Source organism: Symphalangus syndactylus, chromosome 8, assembly GCF_028878055.3.
Source record: "Symphalangus syndactylus isolate Jambi chromosome 8, NHGRI_mSymSyn1-v2.1_pri, whole genome shotgun sequence".
Taxonomy (NCBI): domain Eukaryota; kingdom Metazoa; phylum Chordata; class Mammalia; order Primates; family Hylobatidae; genus Symphalangus; species Symphalangus syndactylus.
In genome coordinates, this window is record NC_072430.2 from 113,066,999 (window position 1) to 113,082,580 (window position 15,582).

Sequence of the window (15,582 nt, forward strand, 5' to 3'; positions counted from 1 at the left end):
AATTTGAGAATTCAGTTCCATATTCTGTTTCTGAGGCCTTAGATTTTCAAGTTTAAATAGCATCTCACTTTTTAAATAGGCTTAGGAAAATTAAATCTGTGTCCCTGTCTCAGTGACATTCCTACAATGAGGGTTGAGTATTTAAATTTATATCAGCTAATTTTTGTACCTTTAAACTTATCTTCCATTCTGTTATCACCTTTGTCTAACAAATGTTCAAATATTCTTGCTAAAATAAAACAATATAAAATTTCCAAATGTTGGCATCTAAAACAGTTACAGAGCATGTTTCCATGCATACTACTATGAAAAACTGAAAACACCTTTCAGAGCTGAGATAATCTCTCCAGGTGAATGTGTGCTCACACACAAATAAGAAAGACTTCTGAAAAGTACATAAAATCCCTTAGTTGGCATGGTGGTTTAAAATGGAAATGAGTTAATGAATCAGTTCTTAAAATAACTTTTTATCTTGAGATAATTGTAGATTCACATACAGTTGCAAAAATAACACAGAGAGATTCCATATATCCTTTAACCAGTTTCCCTCAATGGTGGCATAGTGTATAACTATAGTTTACAATCATTTACCCTAAAACAAAATTGTGTGAATAAAATTCAATCATCTATTAGATTTAATAACATGGATAATACATTTTTTTCCTTTTAAATTACAACTCAATTACTTCATAAAGCAAGAAGAGGTTGCCAGGCCTGGAAAAACAGATATGAAAAAATGCAAGATTCAGTGAAAAAGAATACTTGAATGTTTTGACTGATTTCACTCCCCATTTAATGTCAGACAAAACTCATATTTAATGTTTATTATTTTTATAATAAATCCAACCAGTATTTATTACGTAGCATGAGAGTAAAGAGGAGAGGTTTTAAGGCTGCATCCATCACTTACTGTATCACATTGAATGGATACTTTCTCTCTGAGCCTCTATCCTCTCTTGGCAATGGGATAATAGTAGCTCTCTCCCATGGTTGTTAGAATAAAATGAAGCAACCAGCATGGGATGTAACAGGAGCATGGTGCTTAATGGCCAGTAGCGTCATTTGCTGAGTGCCCTTCTTGAACCCCCAATTTAGGTGGGGATGGGTAGAGACAGAGAGAGTGAGAGAGATAGATATTATGATTGATTTAATTAAATAAAATGGGGAAAGTACCAACAGAGATGCCCGTACAAAGTGCTATGTATACAGAAAATAGGGAAGGATTAATTCAAGGCCATGGGGATCAATCAAGAAAGGCTTAAGAGCAATAGTGGTTTTTTAAAGCTAAATTGATTCTTAAAAGAAAATCAGAGATTTTCTAGAGCTGCTTACCTGGAGAGACATCACCTAGGGAGAGAGCACAGAATTAGGAATCTATTTTCTAAACAGGACACTGAGTCCTAAAACCACCTGACTTCTTTGCATTCCTCTCATGGCTTTGCCCTTGGACACAGTGCACACCATGTTTCCAGCAAACCAGAAGACCGCTATCAGTTGGTACATCCCTGAATCATCTTATTAGACAGCTGTGCATTTTCAGAGAGCCAGGGTATAAAAACGTACAATGTGCATGGGTGACCATATGGATGCTGAAAAAAATCAGTGCCCAGGATTGCTACATGATTTGAATAGAGAGTAAAAGTCCATTTTAAGTGAACAGCCAGACCCATGACCCATGTACACATTTGCCTGGCATATGCAAACTAGCAAAGCTCATCAATATTCACAGGGCTATAATTAGTTACATTCCACTGGACAGAATTTGTATTTCTATGGGCAGGAATTATTTGCATTACTGTGGTAGGCATATTTCTATATTGGCCCCCAAGATTCCTGCCTGTGGGTGTATAAGCCTTGTAAAATCCTGCTCCCCCAATACCCTTCACCTTGAGTGTGGGTAAGACCTGTGATGGGGTAGCCTTTCCATTGGTTAGTTTACTTTATATGACAAAGATGTTAGGATAGTCATTCCTGTGATTATGATGTGTTATATAAGATTCTATCCTGTGAGCTTGGAGAGAGATTCTCCTACTGGCTTTGAGGAAGCAATCTGACGTGTTGTGAGGGCCTGTAGCTAGAACCTGAGAAAAGCCTGCTGGTATTGAGTGACCGCTGGTTGACAGCCAACACATAGCCCCGCAACTGCAAGAATCTGAGATTTTTCAAGCAACCTGAATGAACTTAGAAATGAACCCTGAGGCCCAGATAAGAATGCAGCCAACACTTTAATTTTAGCCTTGAGAGACTGTGGGCCAGGGGCCCAGGGTATGTGCCTGGACTCCTAGCCTATAGAAACTGAGAGAGAACAAATGAGTATTGTTTTAAACCACTAAATTCATACTAGTTTGTTATACAATAGAAAATGAATATAATTATTACCTGTTTTTAATAAACTAACTTCTATCTCCATGGAGTTATAAAAAAGCTTAGTCCTAGAAAAAGAGGGAGAAAACCCAGATGGCTGAGCCTGCAGGATACCTACTACATTGTGGTTGCCTAAAGCAACTTTTCCTTATTCTGCATTGAACCAAACTGTCCCCAATGTTTACATTTGTGATAATTTCACAATGTGCTACACTGGTGTATTTTTTGTTTTAACTTAATTTTGGGCTCCTAGTCATACACAGTAGGAAAAATCAGTAGCTTGATTTTGAGAACAGTCTCTGGGAGGATTTACCCTTTCATCTTAAAGGAGGAAATATAATTTTTGTTTCAGAGTGATGTTAGACAAGACTTCTTTCAAGGTTTTGCAAGTGAGTTAATTCTGTCCCCTTTTATCTGATTAGGCTGAACTAAAATGCCATGAAGGCACTCAGTGTCCTGCCCACATAGGCAGTAATGGAAAGAGGGCACTCACCATCAGGATTCAGGAGAACAAACACATCCCAGGGAGCCCTGACAGTTGAAAAGACTGGTTAGGTCAGAGGAACCCACTGTTTATCAGGGATCTTGCCTCGCATGGAACAGATTTAAGGTAGAATCTTCATATTGAATAGGCTGTAGGTAACTCAAAGTATGAAGTGTGAGGACCAGGAGCAGCATAGGAGAAAGCCCATAGGCTGCAGGGAAGCTCTGAATGTGAGGATGAGTGGGTGGAGCAGATGGTTCAGGCACTAGTGAGAGATAAGACAGGCAGAGGACAATGAGGTGGAGGAAATGTACAACTCCATGTACATCTACATTAGGCATTTCAATATGATTTCAACATGATTTTATGGGACATTTTAGCTCCTATTGTCAAGACGGTTATGATAGGAAAGTGTATGTACATGGAAGACGATTCCCAGTAAAGCCTGAGAATATTATAGCTCATATGGACTTCTAGGCTCTATTTCCTCATTTTGGAGATAAAACTAAATCACACTCACATAGGTAGTTAATATCAAGTATGGAACCTGAATCAAGATCTCTGTAGCTTTAGTCTAGTGTGATCTCTACTCACTCACACAGCTTATTTCCAAGAAGAAAAACAGATAAACAAATAAAGCAGCTGGAGGAAAGACTAGTGAGAAAGGAAGAGGGTCAATTGTTTGAGATTATTAGAGTGTAAATAATTCACAGAGAAAGGGAGATATTTGCAATAAGTATGAAAGAAGAAGCCAGATTTGGCAATTTCTTGGATAAAAAGTATAACCTCACCCACTCCTGGAAAACCTCCCAGAAAATAGTATGCTTGAGGATGCTAGCTATCTATTGCTGCAAAAGGAATGACCACAAACCTAGTGGCTTAAAACAACTCCCTTGCTATTTCTCAGTTTCTGTAGGTCAGAAATCTGGGTATGGATCCCCTTTTTCAGGATCTCTTACCAGGCTGCAATTGATTTGTCAGCTGGGGCTGTGGTCTTATCTTAAGGTTGGACTGGGGACGAATCTACTTCTAAGTTCATGTGATTGTTGGTAGGATTCAGTTACCTGCTGGCTGTTGTCCAGATGCCACCTTTCCTTGCCACATGGGCCTCTCAGTATAGCAGCTCACAACATGGTGGCTTGCTTCATCAAACCAAGCAAGAGAGCCAGTCTACTAGTGAGATGAAAGTTACAGCCTTAAGCAATGTAATCTCAGAAGTGGGACGCTGTCATCTTTGCCATAATCTACTGGTTAGACACAAGTTCCAGGTCTTGCCTGCATTAGAAGGAAAGGATAAAACAGGGGCATAAATAGCAGGAGGGGGGATCATAGAGGCCCACTTAGAATAACCATCATATTGGAAAGCCTGGAATTCTTCCAAATACTTAAGAAAACTTGTAGAAAGAGGCAGTTAAGGAGAATGATGAAACTATATCAAACTACTTGGTTTGCCAAAAAAACAGACAAAATAGACCTAAAGGCACTTTGAGACAGAGTATTTGGCAGAGAATATTCAGAGAAGGCAAGATGAACTGACCACATATGGCTCATAGAAAAATATAAAATGTCTCCCAAAATAAGCATCATCAGTGAAAAATGGAGATACAAATGTAAGAGGAAAAAAGGGAGTAATTGATTTTAAAGTGAACAAAATAAGCTAAACTACTTCTATGAAAGTAAAGGCAGTTAATCTGGATGGAAGTAATACTTCTTTAAGTCTCAAATATAGAAGTTAAAGGAAACTTAGGACAGAAAAAAGGCATTTTACAACTTTATGTAAATAGATTCCTTTAAGCAAGAAGAGTGGAAATAAGACTGGAGAGATTCAGGGGCTAGCAATTATAGGGAGTGAGAATAAACTACCTGATTTAGTATGTAAGTGACAGAAAGAGGAGGGAAGGGAAAAAACTAGTAGAAGCAGTGGGATCCAAAGAGATAGAGAAAGGTCAGCCCAAGCCTGGGCAACATGGCGAGACCCCGTCTCTACAAAAAAATTAAAAAAATAGGCATGGTGGCAAGGACCTGTAGTCACAGCTACTTGGAAGGCTGAGACAGGAGGATTGCTTGAGCTCAGGAGGTCAATGCTGCAGTAAGCTGTGATCACACCACTGTACGCAAGCCTGGGAGACAGATAGAGTGAAACCCTGTCTCAAGAAAAGATAAAAAGAAAGGGTCAGCCCCACCCCCATTAGCTCTGCTAAGTTTTTTTTTTTTCCTCCAGCACGCTGTCTCTACTGAAAGGCACTCTAGTTAATGAATGAAAAGGCTTGCTGTTCTCCTTTAGGAAACTGGCCAAATCGACACTGGTCCTGGTCCTGGTCTTTGGAGTGCATTACATCGTGTTCGTATGCCTGCCTCACTCCTTCACTGGGCTCGGGTGGGAGATCCGCATGCACTGTGAGCTCTTCTTCAACTCCTTTCAGGTAAAGGGTGCTGCCTAGTCATCTGATTCTTGTAATTTGCAGTTTTTTTTTTTCTTTCTGGTCCCTTGCAACCTTTTTCTCTGCCCTCTGTCTGGCTTTGATGCACCTGTCTGGGGAGTCGGGGGTGGCAGAAAGGTCAATATTCTATAGTGCTTTTCTGTCCTATAGAGGTCAGGTTAATCCTCTGCTCACAGCAGGAGCAGTTCTGGAGCTGTTCCTCACACAAAAAAGCCTGGACAGAGAGATAAGGAAACATCTTGTAAAATATGTAACACCTATAAGAATGAGGACCTCTGCTTGTGTGTATGGAAGATAAATCAAAGTAAAAGAAGGTGAAGGCAGGAAAGAGCAAAAAGGAGTGGGGAGGGGAGACAAAACTGAGGAAGAAGTTGCTGGCACACATTTTATCTCATTTAAAGCTGTAATTACCATCATCTCTCACATGGATTACTATTCGTCCTGCTTACTCATTTGCTAGTCCACATATCATAGTCTGGAGAATCTTAAGAATATACATTTGATCATGTCATATACTTGCCAGAAATACCCAAAGTTTTCCAGTTGCAGGCAGACTAAAACTCACATACTATTGTTTCGCATACACAGCCCTGCATGTCGTGGAGCCTGTCTGCCTTTCACCCTGTATCACACCAGCCTCCATGTAGCTCATTAAGTTAAGGCACAGTATTGCTTCCATACGTTCTGTTGCTTAAGTTCACCTCTGCCTCCAGGGCTCACACTTCTACTCCCTTTGCCTGGACTGCTTTTTCCCCAAATATTTACACAGCTGGCTACTTGTTCTTGTCACTCAAACCCACTTGAATATCACTCTCAGAGATACTTTGTTGAGTTCCTCATCTAATATACCCACTACATTACTCTTTTTAAAATCACTCATTTCTTTTCTTGCATAACCCTTATCATTTTGCACTTTTCTCATGTGCTATTTGTTTATATTTTATCCATGTCTCTTCCTTTCTAGAACAGGGAACTTGTCTGTTTTGTTTACATTGTTTATCCCTGCCCTTGTCATGCTGAACAGCTACCACAGTGCATAAGCTCAATAAATATTTTTGAATGAACGAAATAAAAGGTTTCTTTGTATTCTTACCATATAATACTTTATGTTTGTAGTTTTCAGCATTTACAGCTTATAACTTCCTCTTACCAAGCAGAGGATAGGTATCATGTGATCCATGGGTCACAACATAAATGAAACTGATAGGATAGAAACCTATTCCTTGTGTATATTGGAGTGTTTTATTTAGTGGCTTATTTGGTTCAGCTGACACCAAGGAAAGACGTCAAACAAATTTAATGTAAACATAAGGATTTGGAAACACTAGGAGAGAATAGTTTGTATGTAATTCTCTGAAGGAATCATAAAAAACAATTTTTGGACGTACACATTTTGGCACAAGATGCTCTAGTGCTGTGAGTTTCGTGAGTTGGCAGTGGGCTAACTTTCTCTTTTGTCTGCAGGGTTTCTTTGTGTCTATCATCTACTGCTACTGCAATGGAGAGGTAGGTTTGTAGGAACCTTGGACAGGTCTCACTTCAGCTTGTAAATGGCCATCACAATGTATCCTGAATCTCTTTAGAATTTCCAGGATGGAACGGGTTATGATTATTAAAATAATTTTAATCATAAATTATTTTGGAAAAGAAAGAATTAGTGTAAATAACCTAAAGTCTTCCTCTTCTAGCACTTTTAAATGTGAACTCATCTGTACACTCTGATATTAAAAAGCAACTTGTTGGAATACAAACCGACACTTGGATGGACAGTGAACATCATATTCCAGTTAAACTTCTATTCCATTTCAAGTTCTGTACAAAACTCAAATAAAAGTTTCCTTGGGACAAATTCATTCAAATATTTTGATGTTTTTTGAACTATAAGATGATGATGGGACAATTTCAGTTCATTTAGGAGTTGGCTGGAGAGAAGTAACTACACTAGATAATAATACATTTTACCTTGTAACTTTTAATATGCCCTGCTGTTGGATGAGCTGCTGTGTTTCTTCTCTCAAACTTTAAGCTTGCTGCAGGCGGCAGAAGTGCATGGATACTTTTATTGTGGTAGACCAGCTGATGCTTCTGACCATGTTTAGGGTTTAGACATTGTGGCATGCTAGTCCAGTGCTTGCAGAAAGAGCTTAAATTAATTTCCTGACTTACTTTTGTATTGTTCTTACCTTATTTTGCAGGAGGGGTAAGTAGGTCAGTTTAAGAGTTAAAGAAAGAAGAAAGAAACCCAAAAAGCACTCAACAGTCAAAGATGGGTTTATTTTGGAGAATAAACCTGGGAGGGGCTTCTGGCCAAGTTAGGTCAGAGAGCCTTCTGTCTTACAGACTAAGAGTTTTTAAGGGTTCAGGGCGGGAGAGCTTATCACAGGCTTGGACTGCTTCTGTGTCTCTTTGTCTTGCTTATCTGGGAGGGAGAATTTTTGTGTCTTTTCCCATACATCTTCCTGCAGCTGCAGGCACAGCCCATCCTACCCCCTGCCCCCCGAGTCTGCTTTTAGCTTCCGTATCTCGGTGCACCTAAAGGGAAAGGAATGTGCTTATTAGGACCCACTGTTTTACTGGGGTCCATTGTAGACTGTGAAGTTTGGTGGTTACCCAGGAGACTTTCTCCACTTCCTCTGTGCCCGAGCTGTCTTATCAGTGTTTTACTGTCTGCTCTTTCTGGCTGCTTGTTGTTAGAAGGGAAGTGATTTCCTCAAAATGCATGAGGTTAGAAAGGGAGCTGGACTTAAAGTGGTGGCGTTTGTCCAAGATGATGGTGCTTCTGCTCTGTCAGTCAGGTGCTGATTTTTTTTGCCAAGATGAACAGATAGAAGTTTGTTGTTTCAGGTGACATCAGCACACCAGGTTTCCACTGCTTCCCATGGAACTTCCAAATAAACTTTCTTCTGAAAAATGGCAATTGAAGTAGAAATGAATCTTCAGTAGTAGGAATGGAAATAAGAGCCCCACCCTATTCAGAATGCATTTGCAGTGCCTGATTTTCTATCCACGAGCCTTCTTTTCTCACTCTGACTCCTTCAGGCTGCCGATGCAGATTGATAGCATGACAGTTACATTTCAGATTGAGTACCTTCTACGCCATTCCTCAGCCTCAGCTGGTGCCAAAGACATCAGCAATTTAAGTGGTGAAAACAGATTTTATTCAGTAACTACTGACAGTAGGGGAAAGAGCTGAGCCTGATTCCACTTCACACAGAGGTGATTTGGGCATTTTAAAGGGAGAATGAGGGAGGTGGAGTGTAAGGGCTCAGTAGAGTCAAGGAAGTGAAAAAATATTTGGTCAGTATAAACACGTTTAGGCCAGCTGTACTAGCAAGCAGGCAGTTATTTAAGATAGAATTCTATCTTCCCACAGAGACTGGGAGACAAGAGGCCTTATCCCTCTTGATTTTTATATTTTGAAGGGATGGCTCTCAGGTCCTTGACAGAGATGCTTCTGAGTTAGAAGAGCTGCATATTTACAATTGTGAACCCTTTTTAGTAAATGCCCTAAGAAAGGGGAGTCATGGGCCTATCATCAGGTGTGTGCTGGCTAGAGCAAATAGTAAATTCTCCTGGCAGCACTGAGCTTTCTCAGGCGGGCACTATCAATGGCTGAGATCATCCTAGGGACGCCACCTTGTGCTGCTAGAACCATGCTTGAGTTTGGGCAGGTCTCAGTGCAGGGGTTCCAATGGGCTTGTCATGTGCCAAGCGAGAGTTCTGAAGTTCTCACTGGCACTGTTTATCTTGAGTTTCTCTTCCAACCCAGAATCTCCTTTTTTCCTCTCCCATATGTCAGATATTTCTATTGGCTGCATTTAAGCTTCTATTTAAATTCTGATCTTGGACAAGTCCCTTTACCTCTCTTTAAGCTTCGATTTGCTCACCTCCATAACTAACACCTATCTCAAAGGTTTTCTGAGGTTGAGAGAAAATACATAGATAAAGTCCCTGGCACGTAGAGGAACCTCAATCAATGATTTTTGCTGTCATTGAAATCAAGGCAAACATCCTTGTAACAAGGCTGCAGGGTCTCCTTTAGGATTTCTCATGCACAACATGTTTCTCATGGCTTAGGTTCAGGCAGAGGTGAAGAAGATGTGGAGTCGGTGGAATCTCTCCGTGGACTGGAAAAGGACACCGCCATGTGGCAGCCGCAGATGCGGCTCAGTGCTCACCACCGTGACGCACAGCACCAGCAGCCAGTCACAGGTGGCGGCCAGCACGCGCATGGTGCTTATCTCTGGCAAAGCTGCCAAGATTGCCAGCAGACAGCCTGACAGCCACATCACTTTACCTGGCTATGTCTGGAGTAACTCAGAGCAGGACTGCCTGCCACACTCTTTCCATGAGGAGACCAAGGAAGATAGTGGGAGGCAGGGAGATGATATTCTGATGGAGAAGTCTTCCAGGCCTATGGAATCTAACCCAGACACTGAAGGATGCCAAGGAGAAACTGAGGATGTTCTCTGAATGGACACTTGTGGCTGACTTTCATGGGCTGGTCCAATGGCTGGTTGTGTGAGAGGGTTTGGCTGATATTCCCTATGTTCAAAGGCTAAAAATTCAGAGTTAAGGTGTTACTTAATAAAAGTTTTTAGGCTCCATGAATTGGCTCCTGTAAATACTAAAGACATGAAAAGGCAAGTGTCAATGGAGTGGTTTATTACCTTCTATTGGCATCAAGTTTTCCTCTAAATTAATGTATGGTATTTGCTCTGTGATTGTTCATTTTTTTCTGCTACTTTTGGGTAGAAAAAAGATGCAATTGCTTGGCTGTAGCTTTCTCTCATATATATCACCCTAAATATAATGATGATCATTTAGTGTGTATCATTTTCCTTTTAGAAACTAGTATTCTCTTATTTGTTACTTTAATGTACTTCTATCATTGCATTTATTTTGCCTGTGCATAGGAGCAATTAGGATCTAAAAAAATATGGGAAGATAAAAGATCTAAGAACAAGTACTTGCTGGAAAATTAGTTGGCTGGACATTGATAAAATAATGCATTTATAACAATTATACGTGTTTCTGGGAACAAGGAAAATTTCTCAAAAAAGAATATTTCACACATCCCTTCTTTTGAATGTCCTCTTTGTGACCAGCCAGACCTCAGGTCTTCACTCTTTCTTCTTTGTTAACCATGTCTTGTAGAAAGATTTCCTCAGTTAGTGAGCTTGTGTCTGCAAATTGATTTTGTTTGTAATTTATTTTGATAGCAAATCACACTGCATCTATATCCTTTTCTTATTTGAGCTATTACTACATTGTACTTGGCATGTGGGATCAATTAAAAATGTGTTTTAAAAATACATTTTGGATCACTTTTTAAAATTTTTCTTTCAACATCTCACTTTATTTTTGAGAAACACCAAACTTCCCTTCTCCAAATGTATACATATCAACATTTAGCATTTGTACTTTACTCAACTTGAAATTTCAGTATGTTGTAGGTTTGGAAACATGTATTGAAGGCATATTATGTATCAGCAGGCATGCTGCTAGGTTCTTACAAGCATTCATTTATTTAATTCTCACTATAATTTATGGAGTAAGTCTTACTACTGTCACCCCTTTTACAGATGACAGTGTGACTCGTGGAGGTGGAGTTAACTTGCCCAAAGTCGCACAGCTGGTCACTGACAGCTCTATTGACTTTAAGTCCCATGTTCTTAATCATTATGTTGTATTGTCACCAGTATATATGTAGCCTATTAACCCATCAAAAATTCAATAAGGCTGGGCGCGGTGGCTCACGCCTGTAATCCCAGCACTTTGGGAGGCTAAGGTGTGTGGATCACGAGGTCAAGAGATCAAGACCATCCTGGCTAATATGGTGAAACCCTGTCTCTACTAAAAATACAAAAAATTAGCCAGGTGTGGTGGCACATGCCTATAGTCCCAGCTACTTGGGAGGCCGAGGCAGGAGAATCACTTGAACCCGGGAGGCAGAGATTGCAGTAAGCTGAGATTGTGCCATGGCACTCCAGCCTGGGCAACAGAGTGAAACTCTGTCTCAAAAAAAAAAAAAAAAAAAAAAGAATTCAATGAATTCTGAATAGAGAGTGCTTTGGAGTCTTGCACTGTAGTATGTTTTAGCTTCTGATCCTCATAAAATTTCCACTCAAGTGGAGAAGACATACACCTAGGAAATAAAAAAAATCACAGAACAATATGTTTCCAGATAAAATGATATGGATCAGGCTGATTTATGTCGTTTTGCTGAATGACTTAACCAATAGGCAAGTAGTTTCATGATGAATAAGGTGCTCCAATATCGACAAACCCTCTTGAAAAATATTACACTTCCCTTCCATGCTTTTTCTTTCCTTCCTCTTCTGTGCCATAGCAGAGGCCATTCCCACCCTTTCTGTTTACGAAGGTGCCATTGTGCATATGTAATTCGCCTGATTCAATTCTATATTGTTAGTTCCCAGTGGTACCTCCCTGTTAGGAGAGAACCATCATGAGCTGAGGCAGAGATTAAGTTCTATTGCTAATTTTATGCAAGGCATTATAAAATCACTTACCTTCCTGTACAGTTCAATTTTTCCATCTTTAAAATGAATACAGTATCTGTCTAGCTCAGAGCGGTGTTCTGTGTTAAGGCAAAATAACATGTTGAAGTCACTTTGTAATGTAAAATTTCCATACAAATACTTGGTTTGGGTTCTTGTTAGGTTCTTGTTTTAAGTTAAATCTCATACCCCTTTATATTATAAAAGCTCTCATTAGTCACTGCAGTGTTATAGAATTACTAGAATAGATATATTTTGATAATACAGAAAACACAGAGTTCTTACTTTTCAAGCCAACTCCAAATTCTAAGGCTACACCATTATTCCTTTTCTTCTATTTTCTTGATGCCTTTGAAGACAGAATATTTCTTTACATTAAAAAGTATAACAAAGCCCTCAGAGTTACCAAGATTTTTCTTAAAGCTTATTTATTTGTTAATTCAACAAACATTTACTTAGAGTCTGTTATGGAACAGATCCTATGTTAAGTGCTGACCCACAAAAAAGAACAAGGTGTAATCTATTTTCTCAAGGAACAAAAAACTTAGTTGCTAGGGCTCTTAATCTCTCTCTCAAAGATGAGGTTTTGCAATGCTGCCCAGGCTGGTTTCAAACTCCTGAGCTCAAGGGATTTCCACCTCAGCCTCCCACGTAGCTGGGACTACAGGCATACTACACTGTGCCTGGCTTAATCTTTGTGCACAGGTATTTTTCCTTCTAGGTTTTGATAATGTCTGCATCCAATTAGACCACACAGACAATAAGTTATGCCAGTCTGTTGATTTTTCTTGTAAAATATTGGACAGTTATTGAAGATTGGCTGATGTAGATCGAAAGGTGCAAACTACTGGCTCATGAGCTAAATTTGGTTCATACTTATATTTTATTTGCTGTGCCAAGGGGTTTGAAAATATATTGTTTACTTGCCAACATTTAAAATTTCAGCTATTTCTCATAAATTACACTTCCTGACTTATAAAAATACCCGAGGATTTAATGAGACAACCATGAGCTGGTATTGACTGATGGCTAGCTATTCAGACAGGTCAAGAGCTCCACTATGGCCAGGGGGACACTGGGCAGTATTTTGTGACTGTCAGAATAAAATGTAACTCTAGCTGTTCTGTGTCCTCTGATCTAGATGATGCACTTATATACAACCAAGCAATCATTTTCTAAAATATTGTTGAGGAATGATATGTATACAGTTTATCATTTTTACTAATGAAATCAAGCAACCAAATATCCTTAGGTATAATGGAATTTAATTATAGCTTGACATATCAACAGTTACTCTGTTTAAATGAGCCTGTTAAGAGGGAAACCCATTACAATTTCTGTATTCGTAATGTAGATACCAACCACACTATTCAAAGATTCTCTTTTTAAATCCCTAGATTCAATACTTTAGCTTTTTATTTTCTTGTCAATTGTATTTTTTTCTATATGGATGAAGCTGGAAACCATCATTCTCAGCAAACTATCACAAGAACAAAAAACCAAACACCGCATGTTCTCACTCATAGACGGGAATTGAACAATGAGAACACTTGGACACAGGAAGGGGAACATCACACACCGGGGCCTGTTGTGGGGTGGGGGAACGGGAGGGAAAGCATTAGGAGATATACCTAATGTAAATGACAGGTTAATGGGTGCATCACACCAACATGGCACATGTATACATATGTAACAAACCTGCACGTTGTGCACATGTACCCTAGAACTTAAAGTATAATAATAATAAAAAAAAAGATTCACTTTCTAAATCATCACTCTGAGGTACTTACCTGTGGAAGACATTGTCATCTTTTCTAAAGAGTTTAAAACATCTTATTTTATGGGTTGGATAGCAGTTTTCTTCTCTCTTTAGACTTGCTCTGCCTATTCAAGTCTCAGGCCCTCTCCCTAAGACACACAGGGAATCAACTGTTCAGTAAATCTCTTACCTGTGCATCCAGAGAAGTGCTAGGCTAAAAAATTGGCTTTTCTATGGTTGTTAAGGAATAAAATAGAAAATTAATGAAACTTGCTTTATTTTAGAAACTGGGCATAGTATTTTGGGTATATTTTATCATATAATGATTGTAACACAAAATGGTGTCATTATCCCCATTTCAAAAGTGTAGAAACAATTAGAGAGGCTAGATGACTTGTTGCAGATTAAAGTGTCTGAGTCGGGATTTGAACCCAGTTCTGTTTGACTCCAAGACCCCTGATCATTCTCCCACCTATGTGGTCTTTACTTTCTTTATGACAAGTGTAATAATAAGCCAAATCATTAAGAAAATAAGTATTCATTTGAACTATTTTGATGATATACTAATAATTATGGGAATGTGAAAATCAATAATTACATAATTATAGTTTTAGATATAAACATTCTTATCTCCCAGTATTTTGTGACTATAAGAATAAAAAGTAACCATTAAATCTAAATTCTCCTTTCAACCCCATCCAAAATGTATAACTAGATATAAAAATCTAAATTCTGTTCTTAAACTGCGTCATAAGACCATGGAAATTTGCCCACGTATTGTAAAAATAACTTTGAACAACTTTATCTTTAAATTACTCATCTGTATCACATTTAAAGACAGCTTTTATGTAGGTTTCCATTTATTCACTATTATAATAACTACCCAAGGCAATGGAATATCTATAAATGGTGCAGAAGCCAGGGAAAATGGGCTAACATTTTTATCCCTTACTGACTCTTATTTTAATACTATTAACATTTAAATTCCATTCCTGTTTAGACACCTAATCTCTATAAAACTACATTTTATTTTGGGAGCTTATATGGTTTATTTGATTAATGATTTAAATGGTGAAATACAAAAACAAGATTAGTACATAAAGGTGTCATTTGCACACATTTTTTCCTATCTCTAGGACATACAGTAGATTCTTGCTGATCAAAGATATTTCCAGCATTTGCCCTGCTTGACCTCCCCAGAGCATGGCAACAGAAATCTGTGCCTCAGAAAAATGCCAGAGCAGGCAAAAGCCAAGCACCCCCAGTTCAGCTTAATTTCAGGGGCACTGGAGGCACTCTTTTCCAGCTCCATTCCAATTGGCTGGCAGGGCATCTAACATTTTCAAAGGCAGAGTAACTTGGAAAGAATGCCTTACTAAGTCATAAGAAGTCCTTAAAATCTGCATGTACCTCAAACACTGCAATGCCTGATTTAATCTTGTTGGATCTAGTTTTGGGGTCTGATTATGAGCAGAATAAAGCAAGAAGGTTTTCACAGCTTTTTTTTTTTTTCCCACGTAAAATGACTTCTTAACATAGGACTATTTAAACAAGTGGCATTTCCCTTAAAAAAAAAGTCTTATTTTATTCTGGTTTAATAATGAAACACACATACACACACACACACACACAAAACAAAAAACCCAAACAAACTTAGATTGAGGGACAGTTGGTCATACTTATATTGAGAATGCTTGATTAGTACTCCTGAAGACTGTCAGGGTCAGGAAAAAAGGGAATAGATGGCCAGGCATGGTGGCTCACGCCTGTAATCCCAGCACTTTGGGAGGCCAAGGTGGGCAGATCATGAGGTTAGGAGTTCGAAACCAGCCTGACCAACATAGTGAAACCCTATCTCTACTAAAAATACAAAAACTAGCTGGGCCTGGTAGTGGGTGTCTGTAATCCTAGCTACTCAGGAGGCTGAGGCAGGAGAATCGCTTGAACCTGGGAGGTGGAGGTTGCAGTGAGCCGAGATCTCACCACTGCACTCCAGCCTGGGTGACAGAGTGA

At 39.1% G+C, this 15,582-nt stretch overlaps 1 protein-coding gene across 5 annotated transcripts in view; it reads left to right on the forward strand.

Moving 5' to 3' along the window:
• The window catches only part of PTH2R (parathyroid hormone 2 receptor), an 85,183-nt gene extending 74,579 nt beyond the window's left edge, over nucleotides 1–10,604 (forward strand). For 2 of the 5 annotated variants that reach the window (XM_063645033.1, XM_055290424.1), the window contains exons 11-13: nucleotides 5,133–5,271; nucleotides 6,754–6,795; nucleotides 9,367–10,571. In XM_063645033.1, the coding sequence (XP_063501103.1) occupies nucleotides 5,133–5,271; nucleotides 6,754–6,795; nucleotides 9,367–9,762 (577 nt within the window). In that variant the 3' untranslated portion in view covers nucleotides 9,763–10,571. Of the gene's footprint in view, nucleotides 1–5,132; nucleotides 5,272–6,753; nucleotides 6,796–6,977; nucleotides 7,125–9,366 lie in introns of those variants that run through there. The other 3 variants (XM_055290423.2, XM_063645034.1, XM_055290425.2) reach the window with 3 other exon arrangements.
• Nucleotides 10,605–15,582: the final 4,978 nt, after the last annotated feature.